The sequence below is a fragment of the Grampus griseus genome (assembly GCF_964374135.1).
Source record: "Grampus griseus genome assembly, chromosome: 13".
Classification (NCBI taxonomy): Eukaryota; Metazoa; Chordata; class Mammalia; order Artiodactyla; family Delphinidae; genus Grampus; species Grampus griseus.
In genome coordinates this window covers 20,275,770-20,301,967 of record NC_139007.1, presented here as the reverse complement: position 1 = coordinate 20,301,967, position 26,198 = coordinate 20,275,770, and the positions used below count along the sequence as shown (strand labels likewise).

The window sequence follows — 26,198 nt, the reverse complement described above, 5'->3', positions numbered from 1 at the left end:
ATGGGCTTCAGTAGTTGCATCATGCAGGCTCAGTAGTTGTAGCTCATGAGCTCTAGATCACAGGCTCAGTAGTTGTGGCGCACAGGCTTAGTTGTTCTGCAGCATGTGGGATCTACCTGGACCAGGGATCGAACCGTGTCCCCTGCACTGGCAGGTGGATTCTCAACCACTGCGCCACCAGGGAAGCCCAGTTTGTTTCCTTTTATTGCTGAATAGCATTCCTATGTATGGAGGTATCATACTTTGAAGAACAATTGAATTATTGATATTTTTAGCTTTTGGCTATTATGCTGAAAGGTATTATAAACTTTCACCTGCAGGTCTTTGCATGGACATAAGTTTTAACTTCTCTTGGATAAATACCTCAGAGAGAGATTTCTGGATCGCAACATAAATATATATTTAATGTTACAAGAAACCAACAAACTGTTTTCTAAAGTGATAATACCATTGGTATTCCCACTAATAATGAATAAGGGTTCCAGTGGATGTTTTGGGTGCCTCCTCTCCCTCCCCGCTTCCCCTCATTCCCACCCCCTATCACGTTGTTATGCTGTTAGCAGTCCTATGGAGAGGCCCGTGTGATAACTATCCTGTCTGAACAAAAGGTAGTGAGGAACCGAGGCTTGGCAGCAACCAAGTGAGTGAGTTTGGAAATGGGTTCTCTGCCCTAATTGAGCTTTGAGATGACTGCTGCCCCATCTGAGAGCTTGGCTGCAATCTCAGGAGAGATCTCCATTCAGATCCACCCAACTAAGATGTTTGCAGATTTCTGACCCTCAGAAACTCTGTGAGGTAAGAAATGTTTGTTGTTTCAAGCTGCAAAGTTTGGGGTAATTGGTTACACAGATAATTAGCGCACTGAACCAAGACACTGGCGTGAAGGTCAGGGGAGAGGTCAGTTCTGGAACAGAGATTTCAAGTGAAACTATGAGAGAGGATAAGTTTTGAATGCTTTGTGCGGAGACCAGAGCTTCCAACCCTATTTCTGGGACCCCATCCAGAATGTCTCTATCTCAAAGGATATAGACAATTTTCAAAACAAAATTAACTAAAAAAAAAAATACAGTATTTGGGGGGTAGGGAGAGGGGGCCACATACTCAATAACGATTGTGTTGTCTCAGTTCTCTGAACTTTAGACATCACCCTCTGTGCTGGTTTCCGCCATCTCTACCGTCATGCAATATTTTATGGTGGTCTGTTCATCTGGCAATTTTCAGGTATATACAAACTCTTTATATCCCACTCTTCCTCTTCTTTCTCTTTCTCCTTTTTTCCCCTGAAACCCAGCTTTAATGTTTTACAGAGTGATGCAAGTTAAAACAACTCCCTATGGAATCTGCTCAGGCATAGAGAGAAATGAACTGGGGGGAGCCCTGACACCCTATTCCCCTTTGGCCCCCGAATCCCAGACAGCACATTTTTCCTGGAGGTGTGAGTATAGGAAATAGGTGGGTGTGGGGAAGGGCTGGTGGGTAGTGGCTGATTCATGCTGCCTCTCCAGGCTGGAGAGTTAGGATCGGTGGTGAGGGGCAGTCTCCCACCATCTGCACAGCTACTGGGACTCAATCGGCCCAGGTGAGGCTTAGGCAGTATTTAGACGCTGAGCTGAGACAGAATCCTTCCACCCTCCAGTTCAGCTAGAGCTCGGGGGTGGGGAATGGCTGGGTATGTGGTGAGAGGGCGTCAGGATAATGTTTGTGACAAGGTCTCCCTCTTGCCCCTTAAACATACTTGCCGTTGAACTGCAGCCAAGATTTTGGACCAGGACAGCCGGCACTGCTGGCTTCTCCTTCTTGAAGGATTCCTGGGGCTCCTCTGAGCCACATTGAAAGCATCGTGCAAAGGAAATCCTTTTTCCTTAATAAAAGCGGCTGTGATTCCCTCCCACCAACTTCTTCACTGTCTCTAAACCTGCACATGGCCATTTATACAGACACGGAGGGAAAATACAGTTTTCTGAATGTAGCACCCTTACCTCTCACAGCAAAATAGCCAAGCCCTTTAGGATAGAGATGCTTTAGGCAAACCCATATCACATCTAATGGCTCCTAAGACTTCTGCAAAATTAGGGTAGGAAGTCGTTTGGGCTTCATTTTTCTCTCTCCTACTGCACTATAAATCTAAACAAACCACTCTGTCAATACAATTGCTTCTTTTTTGATTTTTGCACAAAACCGATTTCTCCTTTCATTGATAGCCCATAACTGAAAGCTTTCTGAAATGGATGTGGGAGGAGACATGTGCAAAACAAAAGGAAATGGGAAAACGTTAAACAAATTACTTTTCCCCTGTGAGATTTTCCTCCTTTTCTCTGCAGCGTTATTTGCCTTCTCTGTTGACATTTCAGACTAGAGGAAGATTATGCATAATTGGAGCAGCAGTTTCTTTATCTCTAACCCTCTGAGGGTTCCAGGGACAGAGGTTGTTAGCCTGGGAAACAGGATGTTTGCATTACTGATTAGGCCACGCTGCTTTGACCGAAATAGTAGAGAATATTCTTGGTGGATTTGCCTGTGTCAAGTCGGCCTGCTTCTTGTCCATCACTTCTGGGGTGAGTTAGCTGCCGCCACGTGTGTTAGACATCACGTCTCAGGTTGTTCTTTCAAGCTGTCAGTCATCTTACCTGCTGCTGCTGATTAAAAACCTTATCTCAACCGAGAAACTGCTGCCTGCATTTGTGTCTGTGACCACGGGATAGTTGTTCGGTGCTTTGGGCTATCTTTATCTCAGATTCCTGGTGCTGGGGGTTCCAGCTGTTTGTGGGAAGTAGAGGCTCACAGAGCTGAACAAATGACTTTACCATTTTCAATTTAGTTGTGCTGCAGGGGCAGCTGAAGATGACACCACACCATATTGCTTCCTTAACTACATTGCTGGCTTACTAAACAATGCTGCACACTCATGGTTTGTAAGCTTTGGTATGTAAAATGCAAATTTCTCAGCTCAGCTGACAGTGGTTTTGATCCAGTAGGTCCCAGATGGGACCCAAGAATCTGTCTTTAAACAAACAGCCTGATAAATCTGATTTAGATGGAACACGGGACAGACTACAAGAAACAGAGCTACACAACATTAAAGAGTCGAGTGGAGGTTAGGAAATCCGAGTTCCGTTTTAGTAATCTCATGACGAGTCAAAAAGAATGTTGAGGGAAAATCCCAATACTTCTATTTATAGTGACCAGAGTGTTAGCAATTTAAGGATATGATTTATGTCTAATTTCTCTCTCTTTTTTGATGTTAACTAAATTCACTGTGGTAATCATTTTTTAAAAATTGAAGTATGGTTGCTTTACAGTATTGTGCAGAAACAGACTCAGAGACAGAAAACAAACCTATGGTTCCCACAGGGGAAAGCGGTGGGGGGAGGGATAAATTTGGAGTTTGGGATTAACAGATACAAACTACTATATAAAAAATAGATAAACCACAAGGATGTACTGTATAACACAGGAAACTATATTCAATATCTTGTAATAACCTATAATGAAAAAGAATATGAAAAAGAATATATATATATATATATATATATATATATATATATATAAAACTGAATCACTTTGCTGTACACCTGAAACTAACACAGCATTGTAAATCAACTATACCTCAATAATTTCTCTTTGGTGATGCACTTTGATTGATACACTTGATAGACACTAAATAATTAAATCTAATACTTAATGATCTTAACAAATTTAAAACATTTATTATCATTTGTTGAACATTTTTTTATTAATATGAATCATAATAGAGAACCCAAAACTAGACCACAAAATATTTAGGAATTTAGGAGCATTTCAGATTAGTCGAGACAAAAAGGATTGATTAGTCCCTACCTGGTATTATAACTGGCTTGTCGTTTAGATTTAAAAAGAGGCTGGATTTCTACTTCACTCATCAACCCCAGATAAATTACAGATGAATTAAAGATCTAAATTGAAAATAAATAAAGCTGTATACACCCTAGAATAAAATACAAATACTTCTTTTTAGTATCATTGGCATGACATAAAACCAACAAGTCAAAAAGTTAAAGATAGATATATTTGACTACCTAAGAATTATTGTATGGTAAAAAATATAAAAGAGTCAAAAGTTAAGCTTAAAATTAAAGATAAAATTAACAACTTGAGAAATATTTTTGAAGAGGCAGTTATGGACAAATAATCCATAAATGACCTATAATTTATGAAGTGATGTCCAACTTTGCTCAGAATTATATAAATGCAAATGAAAATAAGACACTCTATTTCACCTGTTTCACAAAAATTAACTTATTTCATGACATCAGTTTTGGGGGGTGTGGAGAAGAGGGCTTGAATAATCTCTATACAAGTTTAAAATATTCATAATCTGATCCAGCAATTCTACTTCTAAAAGCGTATCCTAGAAGTATAATTGTACACGTAACCAGAACAAGGATGATAATTAGAGCACTGTTTGTAATAGTAGGAAAAACCTGGATATAATCCAAATAATCATTAATAGAGGGCTGGTTAAGTAATTAATGATTCATAATACTTTGTACTTTTTTTTTCTTTTTTTTTGTATTTGATGAGATTCATTCTGGTTTGTCCAACAGATCACATAATCAAGTTTTTTTTTTTTAATGTTAATCAAGAAATTCCACTTTCATCAGCAAAAGGCGGGCTATGCTGTCAAATACAGCCAAGATTGTAAGCATACAAATGGCATTAAGTCTACTGGATCTTAAATTATTCACCAGTATCCACAAGAAAAAGGCAAACCTTTGCCCTCCTGAAAAGGTATATCATTTTTAGGAAACTGGTAGCGCTTCTGAAAGCCTCAGCATGCTAATGGCCCTTGCAAGTGTACTTTACACTATCTGTGCTGACTCAGCTAGGAGCCAACAGGCTGGATGTCGGCAGGTAAAACACATCCCCGCAGACCTGTTACTGTTCATGATGTCATTTGGAAATCTCAAATCACAACCCCAAAGGCTCCTTCTGTTCCATTCATGCATTATACGTACACATATGAAGAGTTTTACCAGTAGCATTTAAAATAAGCATAGCACAGGGATATCAGCTCGGTGCTTTGTGACCGCCTGGAGGGGTGGGATAGAGAGGGTGGGAGGGAGGGAGACGCAAGAGGGAAGAGATATGGGAACATATGTATATGTATAACTGATTCACTTTGTTATAAAGCAGAAACTAACACACCATTGTAAAGCAATTATACCCCAATAAAGATGTTAAAAAATAATAAAATAAAATAAGCACACTTAATAACTGCAAGTCACATGTAACATAGAATATTCAAATGTTTAGTTTTTAACTGTGTGTGACAAAGCTAAGACAGCCTACCATTCCAATAAAAAAGGCGGGGAGTGGGAGGGACAGGTTTAACACACCATTAATTTATGCTACTGAGTTTTTCTAGCGGAAGACAGCAAAGCCAATACAAAATTTAAGGACAGAGGAAAAGTCAGATTTCAGCCTCTGGCACCTCTCTAAAGGCAAACCTTGTGCTTCCGTGCCCTGCCATCTGGAAAGCTTACCTCCTTCCCAGCCAGACACCTTCTAACTGAGAATACAACAGTCGTTAAGAATCTCTGTCCCTGACAAGCCCACACCTGGAACATGCATCATGCCTACCTGGCAATACAGGGGCCATGAAAAGCGAGAAAAAAGCATGCCTTGCGAGAGAGACTGTTGAAAAGGAGCCCCCTGCCCCAGTCTCCCAAAAAAGTACTGATCACATTAACTACATCCAAGGAAGCAGAGGGAAATAACTGAGGATCGCGGAGAATCTGCTTGAGCTCAGAGTAAGAAGCATGCAACCTTCCTCAAATCACATGCGCTTCTCTCAAACTTTTTCCCTCACACAGGTCTTCTCTGCTAATAGGACTGGTCTTCAGCATCTCTCTGAGTTCCTCTCTCTTATCTGAGTTGCTCAAGCTAGTTTTAGTCTTTCCCAACAGGATCCAGTTGGAAAATCTAAAGCCTTTGGAATGCAGCCGCACAGGAAATAAGGCATATACAGAAACAGGAGATTTAGGAGAAGCCCTCCTGGTGTAGATTTAGAGACAAAAGCGCCAGACTGCCACCAGCAGCAGGATGCCCAGCAGAGCTGTTTTCCCTGATATACTCGTCCCATCACTTTTGTTACACAGGTTCTCCTGGCAGCAGCGGTACTGAAGCTCCTTCTCCCCTAAGGCTTTTGCAATGGCTTCGGAACTGCAGCGGTCAAACATCCAACACTGGTAGTAAGTTTTTGGTGGCATGGCTTTAACGATGAAACAAGTATCTTGATTATGTGAACAACTGACGACCGTAGTGCAGCCATTAGCTGGGTTAATACAGCTGTAGCACTCCAGGCTGTGACCTACATGGCAGAGGACAGCCAGGATGAACAGGAGCCCAAGCGGGACGAACCCTCCTTTGCTTCCCATCGTGACCAGCTACAGATTCTTATGGCTCCTGTCATCCGCTTCAGTGTGGCTACTCCTGCTACTGTACTATGTTAAAAGTATGGCTAGATCTGCATAATATATGGATATGGAAAAAACCACCAAGATACACTGTTAGATTTAAAAAGAAAAAGGAAGGTAGGACACTAAACAATGTGTATGTTTGTTTGTATATAGCAAAACCCCAGAAAATGTGTTTATATACACAGATAATTTCTGGAAACATTAAGAAATTGTTAAAAATGGATACCTTTGAGAATGGGAGTGAGGATTTTGGGGTAGGAGGAAGACTTACTTTTCATTGGAAATACTCTTGTATTGCTTCAAAACTTAAAATCACGTAATATATCTTTGGAATTATATTTGGAATTATATGAAGCAAAAGCTACTTGAAAAAGCAAGCATTTTACATACCTCAGCGGTTCTTCTGATTACAGCATAATGTTTGTGATAATCATACTTTGCTATCAGAAAGATCAAATTATGTTTTATAAAACAAATCAACTAATCATATGAAACATTTACAAAGGTGGTTATGTTGAAAAAGAATTCAGTATGTAAATGACAAAACGTCATTAGGAAAAATCCATGCATTTAGCATAGCTGGTATGTACTTCACTGTGTCATACCGCTATGCAAAGATGTTCCTGACACCTCCTCTGTACCACGACATGCTTTCAGGAGTTTGCCTAGTAAAGGTGGCTATTGGCCTTGTCATCCTGAAACCGTGTAACTCCGACTGGGACTTGAACCCACACACTGGGACTTGAACCCATGTTCTTTTAACTGAGATCACACACCTGGTCTCAGGACTTAATGAAGCTCAGGTTCTTGATGTCTCATCGCAGAAAGAATTCAGTGAGAGACAAAGTGATAGGTAAGAAGTGGATTTATTTAGAGAGAAACACACTCCACAGACAGAGTGTGGGCCATCTCAGAAGGCAAGAGCAGCCCCAGGGTATGGGGTTGACAGTTTTTATAGGGCTGGGTAATTTCACAGGCTACTAAGTGGGAGGAGTATTCCAACTATTTTGGGAAAGGGGTGGGGATTTCGAGAAATTGGGTCACCACCCACTCTTTGACCTTATGGTCAGACTTGGAACTGTCATGGCTCCTGCGGGTGTGTCATTTAGCTTGCTGATGTGTTACAATGAACATATACTGAGGCTCAAGGTCTAGTGGAAGTCGACTCATCCGTCTGCCATCTTGCACCTACTTGGTTCTAATCAGTTTATGTTGTGTCCTCAAACTAAGTCATTCTTTTTTATTTTTTTTTTTTGCGGTATGCGGGCCTCTCACTGTTGTGGCCTCTCCCACCGCGGAGCACAGGCTCCGGACGCGCAGGCTCAGTGGCCATGGCTCACGGGCCTAGCCGCTCCGCGGCATGTGGGATCTTCCCAGACCAGGGCACGAACCCGTGTCCCCTGCATCGGCAGGCAGACTCTCAACCACTGCGCCACCAGGGAAGCCCTAGGTCATTCTTTTAAGGGTGGTGCCCCGCCCCCTTCCCTCCTGTTTCAATCGTGTAAGCAGATAAGTTATGGAGTCCCCAGAGAAAGAGAACCAGGAATGGCTTTCTTGACATAAGAGAAGCCATTTTGGCCTAAGCCGTTGTGTGATCTCAGGTGGGCAGGGTCAGGATGTTTCCCTGTGAGCTGAACAAAGGCACTTTAGTTTAACATTCAGGCAGAGTGGCAGCGTTCCCCAAGGCATGCCATTATGTATGCTTATAGCTATAGACAGTATCCTTTTGGTGATTATAGTAACAAAAGCAACGGAAAACAAAGGTTGAAGTAAAAGAAACAGATCCAACATGGGGTCAGATTTTTGTTCTTCTCTGTTACAAAAGGTCAAAAGGAGAGAGGAGACGCCAGTCCATTGTCCTACCAACCTCCTAGAACCCTTCTTGCTGAAATCAGTCTTGAGCCATGCGTGTGCCATCAGGAAGGACCTTGAGTCAGAGTGATTGGCCAGAGACAACCTGGAACTAACCCCATCACCATAAAACCTGAGTCTGCGAGCCACATGGCAGAGCAGTTCTCATGGGCTCCCTTACCCTGCTGCTCTCTGCCTGGGTGCCCCTTCCCAGGAAAGTCTCTTGCTTGTCAGCATGTGTGTCTCCTGGGACAATTCATTTTTGAGTGTTAGACAAGTGCTCACTCTTGGGCCCTGGAAGGGGTCCCTCTTCCTTCAACGAATGGAGTCTTGAACTATTTTAGGATCACAACCCTAAAAGCAGGATAGACGCAGCCACAGCCATAGCCTGAAGTGCTTGGTGGGTTTTAGGAAGACAATGTACTGGGAATCTTGGAGCTAAGCGTTCCTCAGCTGGCAAGCCATAACATATGTAATTTCTGTTTAGGAAGAAACTGAGTTTTACAAAAGTGAAACGAGGGGGGGAAAGGCACAAATATTGAGAACCAATCAGTCCTTCTCAGCATTGCCTCATGCCTTCTCCATGCATCCTTATTAAAGCCAGATGCACATTTAATTTTAGAAAAGTCTAAATAGGTGTGTGTTTTATTTTTCTGTTTTCTACTGGAGTAATGTTGTAAGCTTAGAAATGCTCTATATCTAGCATCTGAAATTTACAGCTCTTCTGTTTTAAGTAAACATCAGGTACTTAGCTAATTAAATGTAATGCTTGTAGGATCCTGTTTATAGGAAAGTGTCAACTTTCAGGATGTTGTGTATAAGTCTTGATTAAAATTATGTAGAAAATAACAGCGTACTCTTGTTTCATAGGCTGACCTTGCAGTCAACACCACCTGGAAATGGCTCAAAACAAAAAATGATGGAAGGGCTGAAACGAGATAAGATCAAATTGATGTCATGGTAATTACACAAAGTACCATTCAATCATTGGATGGAATTTACTGTTGATCCCTGGACTTAGATGCAGGTGGGAACATGCAGTTTTTATTACTCTGCTGGTATATAAGACAGGTGAGGACTTTATTAAGAGCAGTTACTGAGAAATCACAAGACGAAGCTAAAATCCCTCTTCAGATCCACAGTCAACTGCCCTGACCACATCCTGCAAAAAATCCAGAGGAAGGTAATATGAATGAAATAATTTGGGGGATTTTAATTAAGGAGTAAAATATTTGAGAATACAAGGGAGCTGGTTGTGCATAAACCTTAGTAAGAAGACAGGCATTTACACATTCTCTTTTCAGCACTCATGATTGAATTGGGAGGAAGTCTGCAAAATTGTGGTCTGTGATCACAGGCTAAGATGTTATCTAACTGAAGCCAGAAACCAACTGTCTCCTGCTGTGATGTGTGAGTGCCTGTCAGTAACTAAAAAGTTTTCTCAAGAAATATTGGATGTCATTTGAAAGGCATTCTTTGGAGTGGCTTCCAGGGGTCAGGAAGAGGAGGGAGGAGACATGTAAGCTGCTGATATTGTTTTGTCATCAGTTTTTAAATGACACATAACTACATCTTCAAACTGGTCAATGGTAAAGCAGCTCACCTGTTCAGCGGAATGAACATAGCTTCTGATATTTTTTGAATAGACCCTCTTGGGTAGACTTGAATTGTAACACTGAAATGTCTTGAACAACATTGTTTCCTTTTTCTTCTTTCATAGAATGCCACAAAAATAAGAGTCGGTAGTATTTCTCACTATTACTGATGGACCTTGCAATTCTACATCACTTGGCTAAGTCTAATTGGTTTGTTCCACAGAGAGTTTCTAGAAATGTTTGCTAACTTTAGTTATATTTGCGTCAGTGCTGCTTGGAATGGCAGCTGGTTAGGAAATTAGGACTAGAAAATAAAAGTGCTCCTTTGTCCCTCCTTATTAATGTTGAGGATACAAGATTTGGGTACATGGAAGAATTATGAACTCACACTACATGGGTCCTCAGGAATACTGAAGCTCCATTTCACTTTCATGGAAACTATTGTTTCCTAAGCTCTACAATCTTCTCCTCAATCCAAAAAGAAGATGTTTTATATTAGAACAGAGGAATATTCTTAAGTTTCTGGAGATATCTTTTAAATAATTACTTAACATCAACTCAATTATTCAAAATATTGGTCATCCAAATTGATTGTAATACTTTGCTATAGTTTTGAATTATTTTTAAATGATAAGAATAACCACCATTTATGAAAAGTTTATGTGTCTTCATTTCATTTCCTTAACTTTGGTTTTGGTTTCTTTTCTTTTTTTTTTTTTTTTGCAGTAACAGAGTCGTTGAAATTTTGAGTCATATTTCTCACCATTTCTTGCTGAAAAAGGTAGCATGTGAAGTGTTAGAAAAGCAATTTATTATATTCCAGAACAGCTTCTCAGTTTCCTTGTACATTTCTCAAATTTACATGAAAACTCAAAGTAAGAGCTAGGAAACAGAAATAGTAAAATTAGAACGTAATATGTGCATTTTGTTCAAAAGTAGATCAAGATAATCAGCTTTCACAAAGAGAAAATGTACAGGAATCAGCTGATATTTCCATTGAGAACAGCATGACCTATAGCACCATACCTCCATTTTTATAGATTGTGAATCCCAGAGTAGTTTGCTATCAACTTATGATCCTTGCAAATTCTGGTTTTGGTGTGTAACATTTCAGCATTCCCCATCATAATGTTGCACAAAATAATCCAGTAATTTCTTGATTCATCAGACTCAGAGATGACATTATAGAAATGCTCTAGCATCCGCTGTGCACTGGGGTAGGAGGAGGAGAGAGAGAAGAGGGCGCTTAGGCCAGAGCGGGAGCAGAATCAAGGGCAATATTATGAATTGAATTTGAAAAGACAACAGTAACATCATGATCCATGCTTAAATCAACGCCCTAAAGAGAATGGATTAACTGTGTGTTTCTAGGCTATAAAGGTAGTATAGGTGAAAGGGTACTATCTTAGGATCAGACCACTTTCCAGTTGACTTTGGCAAATCCTTTTACCTCTCTCAAGTGTAGTTTTCTAGTCTACGAGATAGGTGACATAGTAGTGCTTTCCCCAAAGAAGTGTAAAGAGAATCAAACAAGGGAAATGGATATGAAAGCCAATGCTTGGCCCCCGCCAGTCACTCCCCGCCAATCAGACACTAGTTCTCATGCCTTGGTCAGGTGTAAAGTGCCTCTTTATATGAATGAAATGTCTTTCTTAAGGCTGTTCTGAAGAAGGTGAAGTCAGATAAATATGCAAAATAAAAAATTACACGAGCAAGTTATATTTGAGCTGGTATAACGTAATATTACTCTAAAAAAAAAAGATGTCAGCATTCTATTTAGGGATATACCACCTGAAAAAAAAAACATTTAAGAAGTTCATTGTGAAATATAAAGTTTTGAAGGCAGTGTAGTAAAATGCGGTTCAGAGCTTGGAGTTGTAAAGAGACATTCTAAAATCTTAGGTCTGGGCTTCCCTGGTGGCGCAGTGGTTGAGAGTTCGCCTGCCGATGCAGGGGACACGGGTTCGTGCCCCGGTCCGGGAGAATCCCATATGCCGTGGAGTGGCTGGGCCCATGAGCCATGGCCGCTGAGCCTGCACGTCCGGAGCCTGTGCTCCGCAGCAATGGGAGAGCCCGCAGAAGTGAGAGGCCCGCGTACCGAAAAAAAAAAAAAAAAAGATAAAATCTTAGGTCTGCCAGTGGTGAATTTTGTGACTTTGTATAGGTTACTTCGCCTCTGGAATTCTCTTATCTGCCAAAATGAGAAGAATACCTCACAGGGTTGTCATGAGTATTGAATATATTTATGTGTTCAAGGTGCTCAAAAGAATACCTAGCACACACAAGTGCTCAATTAATGGTTGGTATTCTTTTTAATGTAGAAGTTATTATTACCAAATTCAGTATGGCAGATACTGTGGGCAATGCTAACTCAGAATTTTTTTTCACACTTTGTTAGATTTTCCCTAATAGATTAACTGAATCTGTGTTATATAAATCACACCCCACAGAGGAAAAGTACCGGAAGAAAGTGGAGAGACAAGACCGGCGTCCCATATCTCAAACCCTGGAGGAGAAATTTTTGTTATAAGAGACAGTGGTTGTTCCAGTTATCTATTACTGTGCATCAAAGTACTGAAAAGCTTAGTGGGTAAAACAAGAAGTTATAATTATCTCTCAAGGCCCTGCAAGTGGATTGGGCTCAACTGGGCCGTTCTTAACTTGGATTTCTCATGCATTTGTGATCAGATATTGGCTGGGGCTGGAGTCATCTGAAGGCTCGACTGGGCTGGTCATCCAAATGGCTTCTTCACTCATTATTTCTTGGCCTCTTTCTCTTTCTCTGTGTGGCATCTCGTTCTCCAGGGCCGGTCCACGTGGCTTATAGCCTTCTTATTGTGTGGTGGTCTCAGACTAGTAGCACTTCTTACACAGCAACTGGCTTCTAAGACACAGGAAGCAGAAACTGCCAGGTCAGTGCAGGGCTACTCCCACGACTGGCCCAGTGTTGTACTGGTGTAAGGGACACTCTCATGACTGCCTTATTCTATTGGTGTAAGTAGTCATAGGGCCCCCCTAGGTCAACGGGATACAAAGACAGACACACCACTTTTCCATATGGAAGTGGCAAGGTCATACTGCAGAGTGAATGTAGGCTGAGAATATTTTTGTGGCCATCTTTGGTAAGTACACCTGCCATAGCAGAGAAAACAGGGGCAATAAACAATAAGGGTCTTCTCTTTGCAGTTCTGCTCTGTTTTTTTTTTTAACTATTATTTATTTTTATTTTTATTTTTGGCTGCACCGCGCAGCACGTGGGATCTTAGTTCCCCAACCAGGGATCGAACCCGTGGGCCCTGCAGTGGAAACGTGGAGTCCCAACCACTGGACCTCTAGGGAATTCCCTGCTTTGTTTTTATCACAGAAAAAAATGCTTATAATGTGAGGTGCTGGGGTTGAGAAATCTACAAACCCAGCCTGTCCATTCTATTATTGAGAGACTTTAAGGTAAATTAAATGTTTCTATAATCTAGTGCTTTTAAATGGAAATGATACTTGGTGTGTCAAAAGATTGCACAAAAACAGCTCAAATAAAAAACAAAATGTAATGCACAAATTTTTAAAGTTACAAGAATGATTCTTATATTGCTATAATAATGCTCTGTATAAAACTTTTCTGGCCTTTGGATGTTTTACTTTTCCGAGTGATAAGTTGACACTACTTAATGTTTTGCTCCTGATAGCATTTATTACTGCAATAATGTTAATTTTAAAAATTGGGTACTTTGAAACTACAAATATTTGAAGTTCTCATTTACAACAATATTTTATGGTACATAGAGTTTGTCCTATCAAAATTTCTTGTTGATTTAGTTTGCAGACAATTTAAAAAATGCTGATGTGCTAGAAAAACCAGAAGGGTAATGGAAGAACTAAGATTTTAATTACATAATTATGTTAACATTGTAAAGTGCCTTAAAATAACAATTAAAGCAGAAAGTGTACATCTTATTTTAACCTTAAATTTAGTCAGTTAAGAAGCTTCTCAAAATATGATTGTTACAAGAATCGTCATAAAGGAATTGAAATTTTTATAATCCTATGAGCACTTCAATTTCCTTCTAAATACTGCCTGCTCCTTTTCTTTTTAAAAAATAAATATTTATAGGTCATCTTTTGTTCTGTTTTTATGGAAACCCCTGGGGTTTTTTGTTTGTTTGTTTTTTTGCAAAGTATACCTGTACAAGTTGTACTTTATATGTCTTTTGCCTCTAAGACCCCCTTTTTTCCCTCTTTCTCTTCATTTCATCTGGAAAATTAAGTCGGCTCCCTTTTAGAATTTTGCGAAGCCAAAAAATACTGTTAAGTAATTGATAAACAGAAATCCCACCCCAAATACAGCTGCTGAACTGTGTGACATCACTTATTTTCCTCTGGACACTTTGGGGATACACTATTTGCAACCCCTGTGATTAGGCTGGGGAAGTTATGAGGACTGCTGAATACACAAAGCTCCTGTACAAATGTTAAAACAGTAAAACATATATTTACTACCGTCGTGCTTCTCTTCCCCCATGAAATACGTGTTCTTTATTCTCATTAGTTTTTCACCTCTCCATTTTCCTGTCCCCAGCCTATCAAATGTTTCAACATCTACGAATGCTTTTACTACAGCATTCATTGCTCTCACTCACAGTCATTTGCCTTTGTATCTGGGTCAGAGAGCAGGAAACTTATTCATATTTGTGTCACCCATACTTGGCACAGTGCCTGGCACGTAGCAGGTACTTATTCAAAGTCTTTAAATCTTTCAAATGTTCAATTTGGACCTTAAATTTTGCACTTTACAATGTTGAACTGTCAAATCATCCAAAACTCATCTTTTCATAAAATAGAGAAAGCATTAATTATCTATATCAAAGAATGAATGAGGGGATTTGAGACAGATCATGGGAGTATTAACCGTTTCTCTCTCAGCCATCCTTCGACGATCAGTGAATGCGATACTGGGTCTCAAGGTCACTCTAGTGCCTAGGAGCAATATTTGAATGTCTACTTCGAAGAACTGAGAACTTGTTGGATTACTGAGCTTGGGGGCTGGAGTATGGGATCACAGAAGACATTCACTGCTCGACGTGGGATTCAGAATATGTTACAAGAACAGGGTAAAAACCCACTTGCTGCAACTAGAGGACATGAAGAAAGAAAACTAGTAGCCAAGGCTACTCCAAGTTGAGTTTCCTGATCACTGACCCCAGACTCTTTAAATTCGTCCAGCAGGAGACATCAGTGGTCACTCGGTGGGACGTGGAGGTGAGCCTGTTCGGGGACTGGCTCCATGGGAGGTGGTGGGATGAAGGATGAAGGGTGCTGAACGTCCACTTATCCTTGCGATGCTCCACCTTCGTATCTCTCATCCAGGCTGAACTATTGCTATTCGCTGGACCAGGCAAGATGCTAAAACTTACAGGCCTCTCCTCTGTTTAACAAACAATTCTTACATACCTATCTCATGCCAGGCAGTGTGCTGGGGATTAAAGTCTTTGCTTTCAAGGGTCTTTTTCATTAGTGATCCTTCACTGAAGGCTGCCTACTTTTCTTCTTATTGGTAGTTTGGGGCTGGGCTAGATGGGGCTAATGAAGTGAAGCCTTAGGTTAACTCTCTAGAAATCAGTTAGATTTAATCTGTTTTGTTAACAAAGAATTATGCCTCTACCCTAGCCAGTCATCTCAAAAATGTGCTATGAGTCAGTTGGGCTTCCTGGTGTGGAGAGTATGGGTGAGTCACCCCATCTACCAACACCATTAGAAAAATCGAAAACCTTACTCTTCGGCAGTGGGGGAGCAATGGCAGCATCTTTGCAGGTGAATGAAGACCAGGATGTCACATTGTACCAAACACTTGTCTTCTTGGAACAATCTTATATATATATATATGTATATGTACATATATGTATATTTGTGTACATACATGCATGTACACATATATACATACATACATATATGTGTGTGTATGTATATTTAATTTGCCTTGAAGCCTTTCAGTAATAGGATTGACAGGCTGGGATGATAGATTTCTCAGTCCTGGCACCTTACCTTATAAACACTTTTTTTCTGTGATAAAAACAGAACAGAGGAGCTGCAAAGAGAAGCCCCCTTATTGTTCATTGTCCCGAAGTTTTCACTGCTATGGCAGGTGTACTTTTCAAAACGGGCCAGAAAAAAAATCTCAGTCTAAATTCATTCTGCAGTATGACTTTGCCACTCCCACATCAAAACGTAGTGTCTATCTTTGTACCCTGTTTGATAGATGGGGTTGGTGTGTATGTGTATGGTACTTGGTGTGTCAAGATATGTAGAGAGAGAGATATATAGATATATACTGATGTCCATATGTGTGTGTGTATGGTACACTGCTATTTACCTATTATATAAATCATTTAATACATGAATTATATATTAATGTATATAATCACAATAAATAATACGCAAACATATTAAATAATAATAGTAAGTTTAACATTGTAAATCAACTATACTTCTATGAAAAATAAAAAAAAATAGTAAATCATGGCAATAATATTCTTTAATACTTTTAAGAATGCTATCTTTTCCTTACAGTGTCTTATTATATTAAGAACATAAATTTGCCCACATACCTAGTTTGATATAAAGTAACAGATACCCAGTTGAAACACTGAAGCTCTTATATATGCTTTCTATTAATGATTTCTTTTGAATTCTTATGACTTTTATATCTTAGCATAAAATGGCTCTTACCTGTGGCATATTTAACACTTAGACATTTATGTATTAGCCAGCTACAAATTCTATAGCTAAGTGAGAATATGTCATCTCTAATGAATTTATTATCTGAAAATATTTTATTTTATTAAACACTTATTCTAAGTTGTCATTCAAGAGTTATCTTGTTTCTCAGTATGAATGACAGCTCTACATAAGCAACTTTTGATTGATACTGTTACTGTTCTAAAGTCCCGATGCAACACAACTGCATCTACTCTGTGCAAGACCTTGTGCTAGGATGGGGGTGGGTTAGAGGGGCACAGTTTCTACGCTTAAGAAGCTTTACATGGATGGAAAGACAAACAGGTATATAACTAGCTAGAGTTCAGGACAGACTGTGGAACTTCATCTAAGAATTATAAGCAAAGTGATGGATAAATGCAGTGGAGAGTTATTTATTCTCTCTTTGGGCTTGGATGAAACCTTCACAATGAAGCTGGTGGCTGGGCAGCTCCTTAAAAAACTCTGAGGTGGATGGCTGAGAAGGGGGAGAGAGGCCTTACAGGTCAAGTCGAGAATACACACATTTTCTTGGCCTCATTTTATTCTGATGGGGCAGGTGGCAGGAGGTGAGGGTGTGTTGAGTGGGTGTTGGAGGCGCACTGTAGGGCTGGATATATAGAGTCTGTGATGCCTGCAGTGTTCTCACTCGGAATACCAAGAGGCTGAGATTAGTACATCTGATTTAGATTGAGCATGTTTTGCAAAATAGCATAAATCCCAGCTGAACATAATTATTGTTCCTGCCCTGGGTCTTAATGTTTTTCTTCCATATTCCAAAACAGAAAGGCCTAAGGGTGATTAGGCTGATGAAAACATTTATTAAAATGTTTTCGGAAACACCTAGAATTTGAGGGTTAATCCCTTTCTGCTTGGTTAATCTCATCTCTTTTTAAAATAAAGACAAAGCCGTTTCTGTTATTGAAAGCTAAAGGAATGGTGACTTTGGTTCTGCTTTTTCAATCTTCTCTTCACTTTATCATAAAGCAAATCCTAAAATATGCATCCGTTTCATGCTCTCACTTTCTGCAATCTTGTTATAAATGCTTCTCTCTGAATTAATTCTGATATAATTGTTCACTGCATAATGCTGAATTTTCATAATATATGAGCTGCAATATCAAAGCACAAAAATGATACTAATTTAAAAAGGAAACCAGTTTCAATTCTGAAATTTTCCTTGTGGCTTTGTATATCACTTAAGAAGTGGTTCTCAAATTTCAGCTCTTAGAATCTGTTTATGATCTTAAAGATTATCGAAGAGCTCAAAGAATATTTTTAATGAATTTATATTTATCAATAGTTACTGATATAGAAATTATGTTGGAAAAAGTTTTAAAATATTTATTGTTTTTTTTTTTTTGGCCACATGGCTTGTGAGATCTTATTTCCCTGACCAGGGATTGAACCCAGGCCCTCAGCAGTGAAAGCACCAAGCACTGGACTGCCAGGGAATTCCCAGAAATATTTATTCCTTTAAAAACAACAATTTAAAACCCATCACATGTTAACACAAATACAATATATTTATAAAAAATGACAATTTCCAAAACAAAAAAAGTCAGTGAGAAGAGTGGCATTGTTTTACCTTTTTGCAATTTTTTTTTTTTTTTTTTGGTCACATCCTGAGGCTTGTGGGGATCTTCAGTCCCCCAACCGGGGACTGAACCTGAGGTCATGGCAGTGAAAGCGTCAAGTCCCAACCGCTGGACCACCAGGGAATTCCCTCTTTTCGAAAATTTAAAAAGTACTGGGCTAATAGAACACAGCTACATTCTCAGGTGCTTCTTTATTCAATCTGTTGCAATATCACATGTCATGTAGCCTCTAGAAAATTTCTCTGAACACTCATGAGGGGATGAGAGTGAAAAATCCAAACAGCATCTTAGTATTATTATGAAAATAATTTTGACCTCACAGACCCACTAAAAGTGTTTAGGGTCCCCAGATCTCACTTTGAGAGCCACTGACTTAGGACAATATTTATTCAGTGTTAATTATGGGTGAAGATAAATAAAACCCATAATTACTTGTGTATAAGTATATAAATCAGGTAGAAATAATGACGTACGTATGTTTTAGCCTTACCTACACGTAAACAGTCTGTTTTCTGTATTATAAACTGTTGGTTCTACTGTCTGACAAATTATTCTTACAAGATACATGGGTTGATACAAACATCTAGCAAAAACATGGTCTTACCATGTCAGTCTACATGAAAAATAACCACAGGTTTTGAATCACATGGAATTATAAATCTCATTCTGAAATTTTTTTAAAAGAAATTTTGGTTTTGATAAATTATAGATTTAGAGGAAGTTGCGCCCCCCCCCGGCCCAAAAAATGTACAGAGAAGTCCTGAGTATCCTTTAGCTAGTTCCCTCAATGATAATACCTTCCAAAACTATAGTACAAGGAGAAAACCAGGAAATTGACATTGGTACAACCCACAGAGTTTATTTGGATTTCACTAGTATTGTGTGTATGTGTGTGTTTCTGTGCAATTTCATCCCATGTTAGATTGTGACACTATCACAATCAAGATAAAGAACTGTTCCATCACCACAAGGCTCCCGGTTCTATCTTTGTATAGCCACATTTACTTACTCCCCTCAACTTCCTCCCCACATACTAACTCCTTGAAACTGCTAATGTAGCATCTCTATAATTTTATCAATTCAAGAGCGTTATATAAATGGAATCACACAGAATGCAACCTTCACTCAGCAGGATACCCTTGAGATCCATCCCAGTTGCATGTGTATCAATAACATGTTCCTATTTCTTGTTACATAGTATATAATCTGGTATTGGAAGTACCATTGTTTGCAGAGCCAACCATTCCTCTGCTGTTGGGCATTTGGACGATTTCCAGTTTGGGGCTATTATAAATAAAGATGCTATGACCCATTATATATGTTTTATTTGAACATAGTTTTCATTTCTCTGAGATAAATGCCCAAGTACAACTGCTGGGTTATATGGTAACTACATGTTCAGTTTTATAAGAAACTTCCAAACTCTTTTCCAGAGGGCTGTACCATTTTATATTTCCACCAGAAACGTCTGAATTATCCTGTTTCTCTGCATCCATTTGGTGTTATTTTTATGTTAGCTAGCTGATAGGTATATAATATCTCATTGTGGTTTTAATTTGCATGTCCCTAATGGTTGATGTAGAATACATTAAATGTGCTTACTTGCCATCTATATATCTTCTCCAGTGCAATGCCCATTTTTCAACTGGATTTTTTAAATTGAGTTTTGAGAGTTCTTTATATATCCCAGATACTAGTCCTCTGTTAGACATATGGCTTGCAAACATTTTCTCTAAGTCCGTATCTTGTATTTTCATCCTCTTTGAGGATTAACCCATAATTTGGATGAGGTCTAATTTATCATTTTTTCCTTTTATGTATTTCATTGTCAACTCTTAAAAACTATTCACCTAGCCCCTGCCCACCCTTCCCAATTTTTTCCTAAAAATTTTATAGTTTCACATTTTACAGTTAAGTCGATGATCCATTTTGAATTAATTTTCATATAAGGTATGAGATTTACATGAAGGTGTTTGTTTATATGTTTGTTTTGTTCTGTTTTTGTATTTGTTTTGCCTATGGATGTCCAATTGTTATAGCAGCCATTATTGAAAAAGTCGAAATCCTCTGTTAAATTGCTTTGGCATCTTTGTCAAAAGCCAGCTGGGCATATTTTTTGGTTCTCTATTCTGTTCCATTGGTCTGTGTATCCCTCTGCTAATATCATGCTGTTTTATTACTGTAGTTATAGAATAAGACAACACTGGGAAGACTGGTTCCTCCCACTTTGTTTCTAAAATTGTTTTAGCTATTTTAGATCCTAGTTGTAAACTTCTCTGTGTCTACAAAAGCTGTGCTAGGATTTTGATAGGTATTTCATTAAACATAGAAATCAATTTGGAGAGAATTGACGTCTTTACCATGTTGAGTCTTCCAATCCACGCACATGATATGTCTCTCTGTTTATTTAGGTCTTTAATTTACTTCATCATTATTTTGTAATTTTCAGTGTACAAGTCCTGTCCATATTTTGTTAGATTTATACGTAAGTATTTTATTTTCTTTGGAGCGATTATAAATAGTATTGTGTTTTTAATTTGTTTCCACATTATTGTTTTTAGTATATAGAAATGTAGTTGATTTTTATGTGTTGTTTTTGTCATGCAATCTTGCTGAGCTCACTAATTAGTTCCAGAACATTTTTTGTAGGTTCCCTGTTTTGCTTTTTTTTTAAAATGTAGATGATCATATCATCTATAAATAGGAATAGTTTTACTTCTTCATTTTAAATTTGTGTGCCTTAATTTCTTTTTCTTGCCATATTTTGCTGGCCAGAATGTCCAGCACTATATTGAATAAGAGTGTGAGAGTGGACATCCTTGCCATGTTCCTGATCTGAAGGGGAAAGCACTTGGTTTTTCACCATTAAGTGTGATGTTATCTGTAGGTTTTTGTAAATGCTCTTTATCAAGTTGAGAAAACCCTTTTGGTTCTTGTTTGATGAGAGTTTTTATCATGAAAGAGTACTGGATGCTTTCAAATGCTTTCCTGTGTTGATTGATATAATCATATGATTTTTCTTTATTCTTTTGATATAGTGGATTACAATTAAGTGATTTTCAAATACTGAAACAGCCTTGAATACTGTGAATTATTTTCAGTCGGTTGTGTTGAATAATTCTTCTTAAACATTACGGGGTTCAATTTGCTATTATTTTGTTTTGGATTTTTGCATCTAATTTCATGAGATATACCAGTCTCTTGTTTTCTTTTTTTTGTTCTGTATTTGTCTGGTTTTGGTGTCAGGGTAATCCTGGCCTCATAAACTGAGTTGGGAACTGTTCCCTTCTCTTCTATTTTATGAAAGTGACTCTGTAAAATTGGTGTTAATTCTTTAAATGTTCTGAATTGTCTTCTCATTGGTAATTAATTCTCTGTCTCTGTTATCTTTCATGGTTTGAACATAAGCAGTTTAAAAATAGGGATAAAAATCTGTCCCTTTCACATATATACAATGGAATATTACTCAGCCATAAAAAGAAATGAAATTGAGTTATTTGTAGTGAGGTGGATGGACCTAGAGTCTGTCATACAGAGTGAAGTCAGAAAGAGAAAAACAAATAACGTATGTTAACGCATATATATGGAATCTAAAAAAAAACAAATGGTACTGATGAACCTAGTTGCAGGGCAGGAATAAAGATGTAGACATAGAGAATGGACTTGAGGACACAGGGTGGGAGGGGGAAGCTGGGGCAAAGTGAGAGTAGCATTGACATGTATACACTACTGAATGTAAAATAGTTAGCTAGTGGGAAGCAACAGCATAGCACAGGGAGATCAGCTCGGTGCTTTGCGATGACCTAGAGGGGTGGGATAGGGAAGGTGGGAGGGAGGCTCAAGAGGGAGGGGATATGGAGACATATGTATGCATATGGCTGATTCACTTTGGTGTACAACAGAAACTAACACAGTATTGTGAAGCAATTATACTCCAATAAAGATCTATTAAAATTTTTTTGTCCCTTTTATCTTACATGAGATTTTTCTAGAACATGTAGGGATAAAACCCAGTTCTTAAATGCGGTGAGGTCAATGCCTGGATAAATGGTCAATCACTCAGCTGACCTTGCATAACCTGATCTCATGTACTCAGAATGCTTAGGTAAAGCTGTATCTACAGGTGTAAATAAGTCAGGAAGTGGATTTAGGAGAACTTTGATTGATACTACCTGCTGTCTACTCCTGCCACATTGCTGGGGTAGCATTTACTTTGCACACTGATAACTAGCCTTACAGCCCAGCTACCGACAGTGAATAAAAAGCAGGAGAGATATTATCCTTTCTTTCTGTTTTCCCACCTGGGAATGTAGAGATGGGAAGGATGGGCTCAAATGCTTGTATATTTTATATATCATATATAAGCTTATCTATCTATCTATCTGTCTGTCTATGTATCCATCCATCCACCCACTCATATAGATATCCTTAGATATTATGTAGTTGAAATTTCATGTTTCATAAATAAGGACATTAAAGCTTCTTAACAGGATGTTAAGATTTTAAAAAGAGAACTTCTTGTTGTTATCATTATACCTGATTCTACTGGTTGATGTGAGAAGTAGGAAGAGTCAATTCTCTACCTCTTTCCAAAAGAGAAATTGCTTATTTTATACATGGCTTTAGAGTGTATTGGGAGCTGTAAGCAGAGGGGTCAAGACACTGATGACTATTACTATTAAAATTACTGGTTGTTGTTATGCCTGTTAAGCCAATTTTATAGTAACTTTTTTCCCATGTCTGTTTTGCAGAAGAGCCATGGATTACTACAGAAAATATGCAGCTGTCATTCTGGCCACATTGTCTGTGTTTCTGCAAATTCTCTATTCCTTTCCTGATGGAGAGTTTACAATGCAGGGTGTGTGACCAAACTTGGGTTTGCAGTAACAAGAAAGCACACATTTCTAGATGTACATCAATAACTCCATTAATTACATTTCTACCTCCTTTTCAAATGTGATAAATCTTTGCTGTTGGATATCTATCTAGGCACTTTTAGACTGTGAACGTAAAATTAAACTAGGTTCCAAAAATGTACAGTGAAAATGATATCTTACATGTCCATTTAAATAGCAGCCTGTACATTTCCATCTGAAATAGATTCCTGATTATTCTTTATCTGAGTTTTACAAGCAGAAAGTGCTCCTTATTCAGTCTAGCTAGTTGACTTTTTTTCTGTTTTTTACATGTCTCCCAGAAGAGTTGGGAGGATTTTAACATTGCCTTTGTAGATGAATTTTCAAATCAGTTAACAAGTGAGAAAACAAAACCATTTTATGCAGTAAATTTTTTGCTATACTTTCCGAAAAATCTCATATAGTAGCTGATATAATTCCATCTGCTATGAAATTGTGAGCTACTATTGGTGATGGTTTTTCTCTAGACAAGTGATAATATTTTAACCCCTGTTCCCAAGTGCAGATGCCTGATCTCATATCAGGCTGTGCCACTCACCATGCTTTCTTAATTCTGACACATGCTTTTCTTTGTCAGTATTTGGAGTTGCTATGGGGCAAAAACAATAGCAGATTCTAAATGGGAAAATATTTTGCCTCTGGGCAAAATCCTTCTTTCAGATGAGCATGGTGTTTTCATCTGTCAAGTTTTGCATTCCCTATAGACATACTATCAGCACTGGAATTGAGAAGTCATACTTAAAGAAAGAGAAACTACTGCTACTGAGATTTCCCATGCATATCTGCAAAAATCGTTTTCCCATGAAAATAACTGTAGTCAGTACAAATAGATATTGTGTCTGAAGATGAACATACAGCCCAAAAGTATTGGGTTGGCCAAAAAGTTCGTCCGGGTTTTCCATATTACAGAAGAACCCGATAAACTTTTGGGTCAACCCAGTATTTATTTATTTATTTAATTTCTTTCGATTTCCAATAGATAAAAAGAATATTTGCTGTCCCATAATGAGGAAAAATGTATAGTTTCTTTTAAAATTATTTTTGGATTATTTTACTCTTTGCCTTTTTTTTTCCTTTCTTTCTTTTTTTCTGGTGATAGGCTGCCCAGAATGCAAGCTAAAGGAAAACAAATACTTCTCCAAGTTGGGTGCCCCAATCTATCAATGCATGGGCTGCTGCTTCTCCAGAGCATACCCCACTCCAGCGAGGTCCAAGAAGACAATGTTGGTCCCAAAGAACATCACCTCAGAAGCCACATGCTGTGTGGCCAAAGCATTTACCAAGGTGAGAACTGAAAGGGCCCCAGAAACTTTCTAACAGTTCAACCAGAGAAATGTCCTCAGAGCACATCCATGGGGTTTAATGCCAGAGGTATCTGATGACCCATGCTTTATTTGTAGAGTGAAGGGCTGCATTTGTCCCCTTTAATCAAAAGAGTCAGCAACCTTGTGGGCACAGGCTGGATTTATTCTGAATGAAGAGAGTAGGGGTAGAGGTGATGAGGGGCAGGTTGGGAGAGAGTACAGAATACTTAGTGCAAACCTAAGCTTTCAGAGTGAAAATATCAGCTGAAAAGGAGAATATGCAAATATAGCAAGCATCTATTTAATTCAGCTGGCTAGAGTCCATTTTATTTAACAGTTTTCAGTTTTGCCCACCTATCTATCTATCTATATCTGTCGTCTTTTCCCCTTCCTCCTTAGGCTACAGTAATGGGAAATGCCAGAGTGGAGAATCACACTGAGTGCCACTGCAGTACTTGTTATTATCACAAATCTTAAAGAGTTTGCAAAGGGCCGTGTTGATGACTGCTGATTTCCTGGAGTGGAACATTAATTTGTTCAGTGTTTATGACTTTGCAAGATAAAACCCTCCTTTTCCTGACCGTACCATGTTTTACACGCTTTAAGAATATACTGCAGCTTTATTGCCTTTCTCTTTATCCTACAGTATAATCGGCAGTCTTGTTCTTTTCATTTGGAATGAAATACAGCATTTAGCATGACCATAAAAAGCTGGTTCCGCTGGAAATAAAGTCTTTTAAATCATCATTCTACCACTGAATTCTAATTTTTTCTGAAAAGTTTCAAGCCAGTTACTTTTTTTTTTTTACATCTTTATTGGAGTATAATTGCTTTACAATGGTGTGTTAGTTTCTGCTATACAACAAAGTGAATCAGTTATACATATACATATGTTCCCATATCTCTTCCCTCTTGCGTCTCCCTCCCTCCCACCCTCCCTATCCCACCCCTCTAGGTGGTCACAAAGCACCGAGCTGATCTCCCTGTGCTATGCGGCTGCTTCCCACTAGCTATCTATTTTATGTTTGGTAGTGTATATATGTCCATGCCACTCTCTCACTTTGTCACAGCTTACCCTTCCCCCTCCCCATATCCTCAAGTCCATGCTCTAGTAGGTCTGTGTCTTTATTCCTGTCTTACCCCTAGGTTCTTCATGACATTTTTTTTTCTTAAATTCCATATATATGTGTTAGCATACGGTATTTGTCTTTCTCTTTCTGACTTACTTCACTCTGTATGACAGACTCTAGGTCTATCCACCTCATTACAAATAGCTCAATTTCGTTTCTTTTTATAAGCCAGTTACTTTTAATAGGATTAATGGGAGGGAGTGAGCTAGTGTGGGCCCCTACATACTCAGTGACCCGACACTGGAGAGTCTTGTTCCCACCAAGCCTTCCAGAGCAAGTGGTGAGTCCTTCGGCCAGTGTGCTAGTTATGAGAAGAAACGGGGGTGAATCCATTGGGGTGAAGGAAGAAAATATAACTTCTATTTCTATTCATTTTCACATTATCCCTTTAGATGACCATTTGGATGAGTTTTATAGAAGTACAGATACATTAGTATGGTCATGCATGTACAAAATTTATCAATAAATAAATATGCAGATATTGAGGATGTTTGGTCCGAAACTTTTTTACTGGTAGAAGTTTTCAATCAGGAAAAAAAAAAAAAAAAAAGGAAGAACACTGCTCTAGGGTTTGGTAAAGACAAAATCATCCCCAGCCT

At 38.7% G+C, this 26,198-nt stretch overlaps 2 protein-coding genes across 2 annotated transcripts; one reads left to right on the top strand and one right to left on the bottom strand.

Moving 5' to 3' along the window:
- Positions 1-6,044: 6,044 nt before the first annotated feature.
- Positions 6,045-6,416, bottom strand: LOC309831845 (CD59 glycoprotein-like; the record flags this gene model as incomplete). Its single annotated transcript, XM_082669166.1, has 1 exon — positions 6,045-6,416. The coding sequence occupies one exon, from the start codon at positions 6,414-6,416 to the stop codon at positions 6,045-6,047; it is 372 nt and encodes a 123-aa protein (XP_082525292.1).
- Positions 6,417-9,739: 3,323 nt separating this feature from the next.
- On the top strand, positions 9,740-24,946 carry CGA (glycoprotein hormones, alpha polypeptide; the record flags this gene model as incomplete). Its single annotated transcript, XM_082669122.1, has 4 exons — positions 9,740-9,828; positions 23,001-23,107; positions 24,265-24,449; positions 24,869-24,946. The coding sequence occupies exons 2-4, from the start codon at positions 23,008-23,010 to the stop codon at positions 24,944-24,946; spliced, it is 363 nt and encodes a 120-aa protein (XP_082525248.1). The 5' UTR covers positions 9,740-9,828; positions 23,001-23,007.
- Between the last annotated feature and the right edge of the window lie 1,252 nt (positions 24,947-26,198).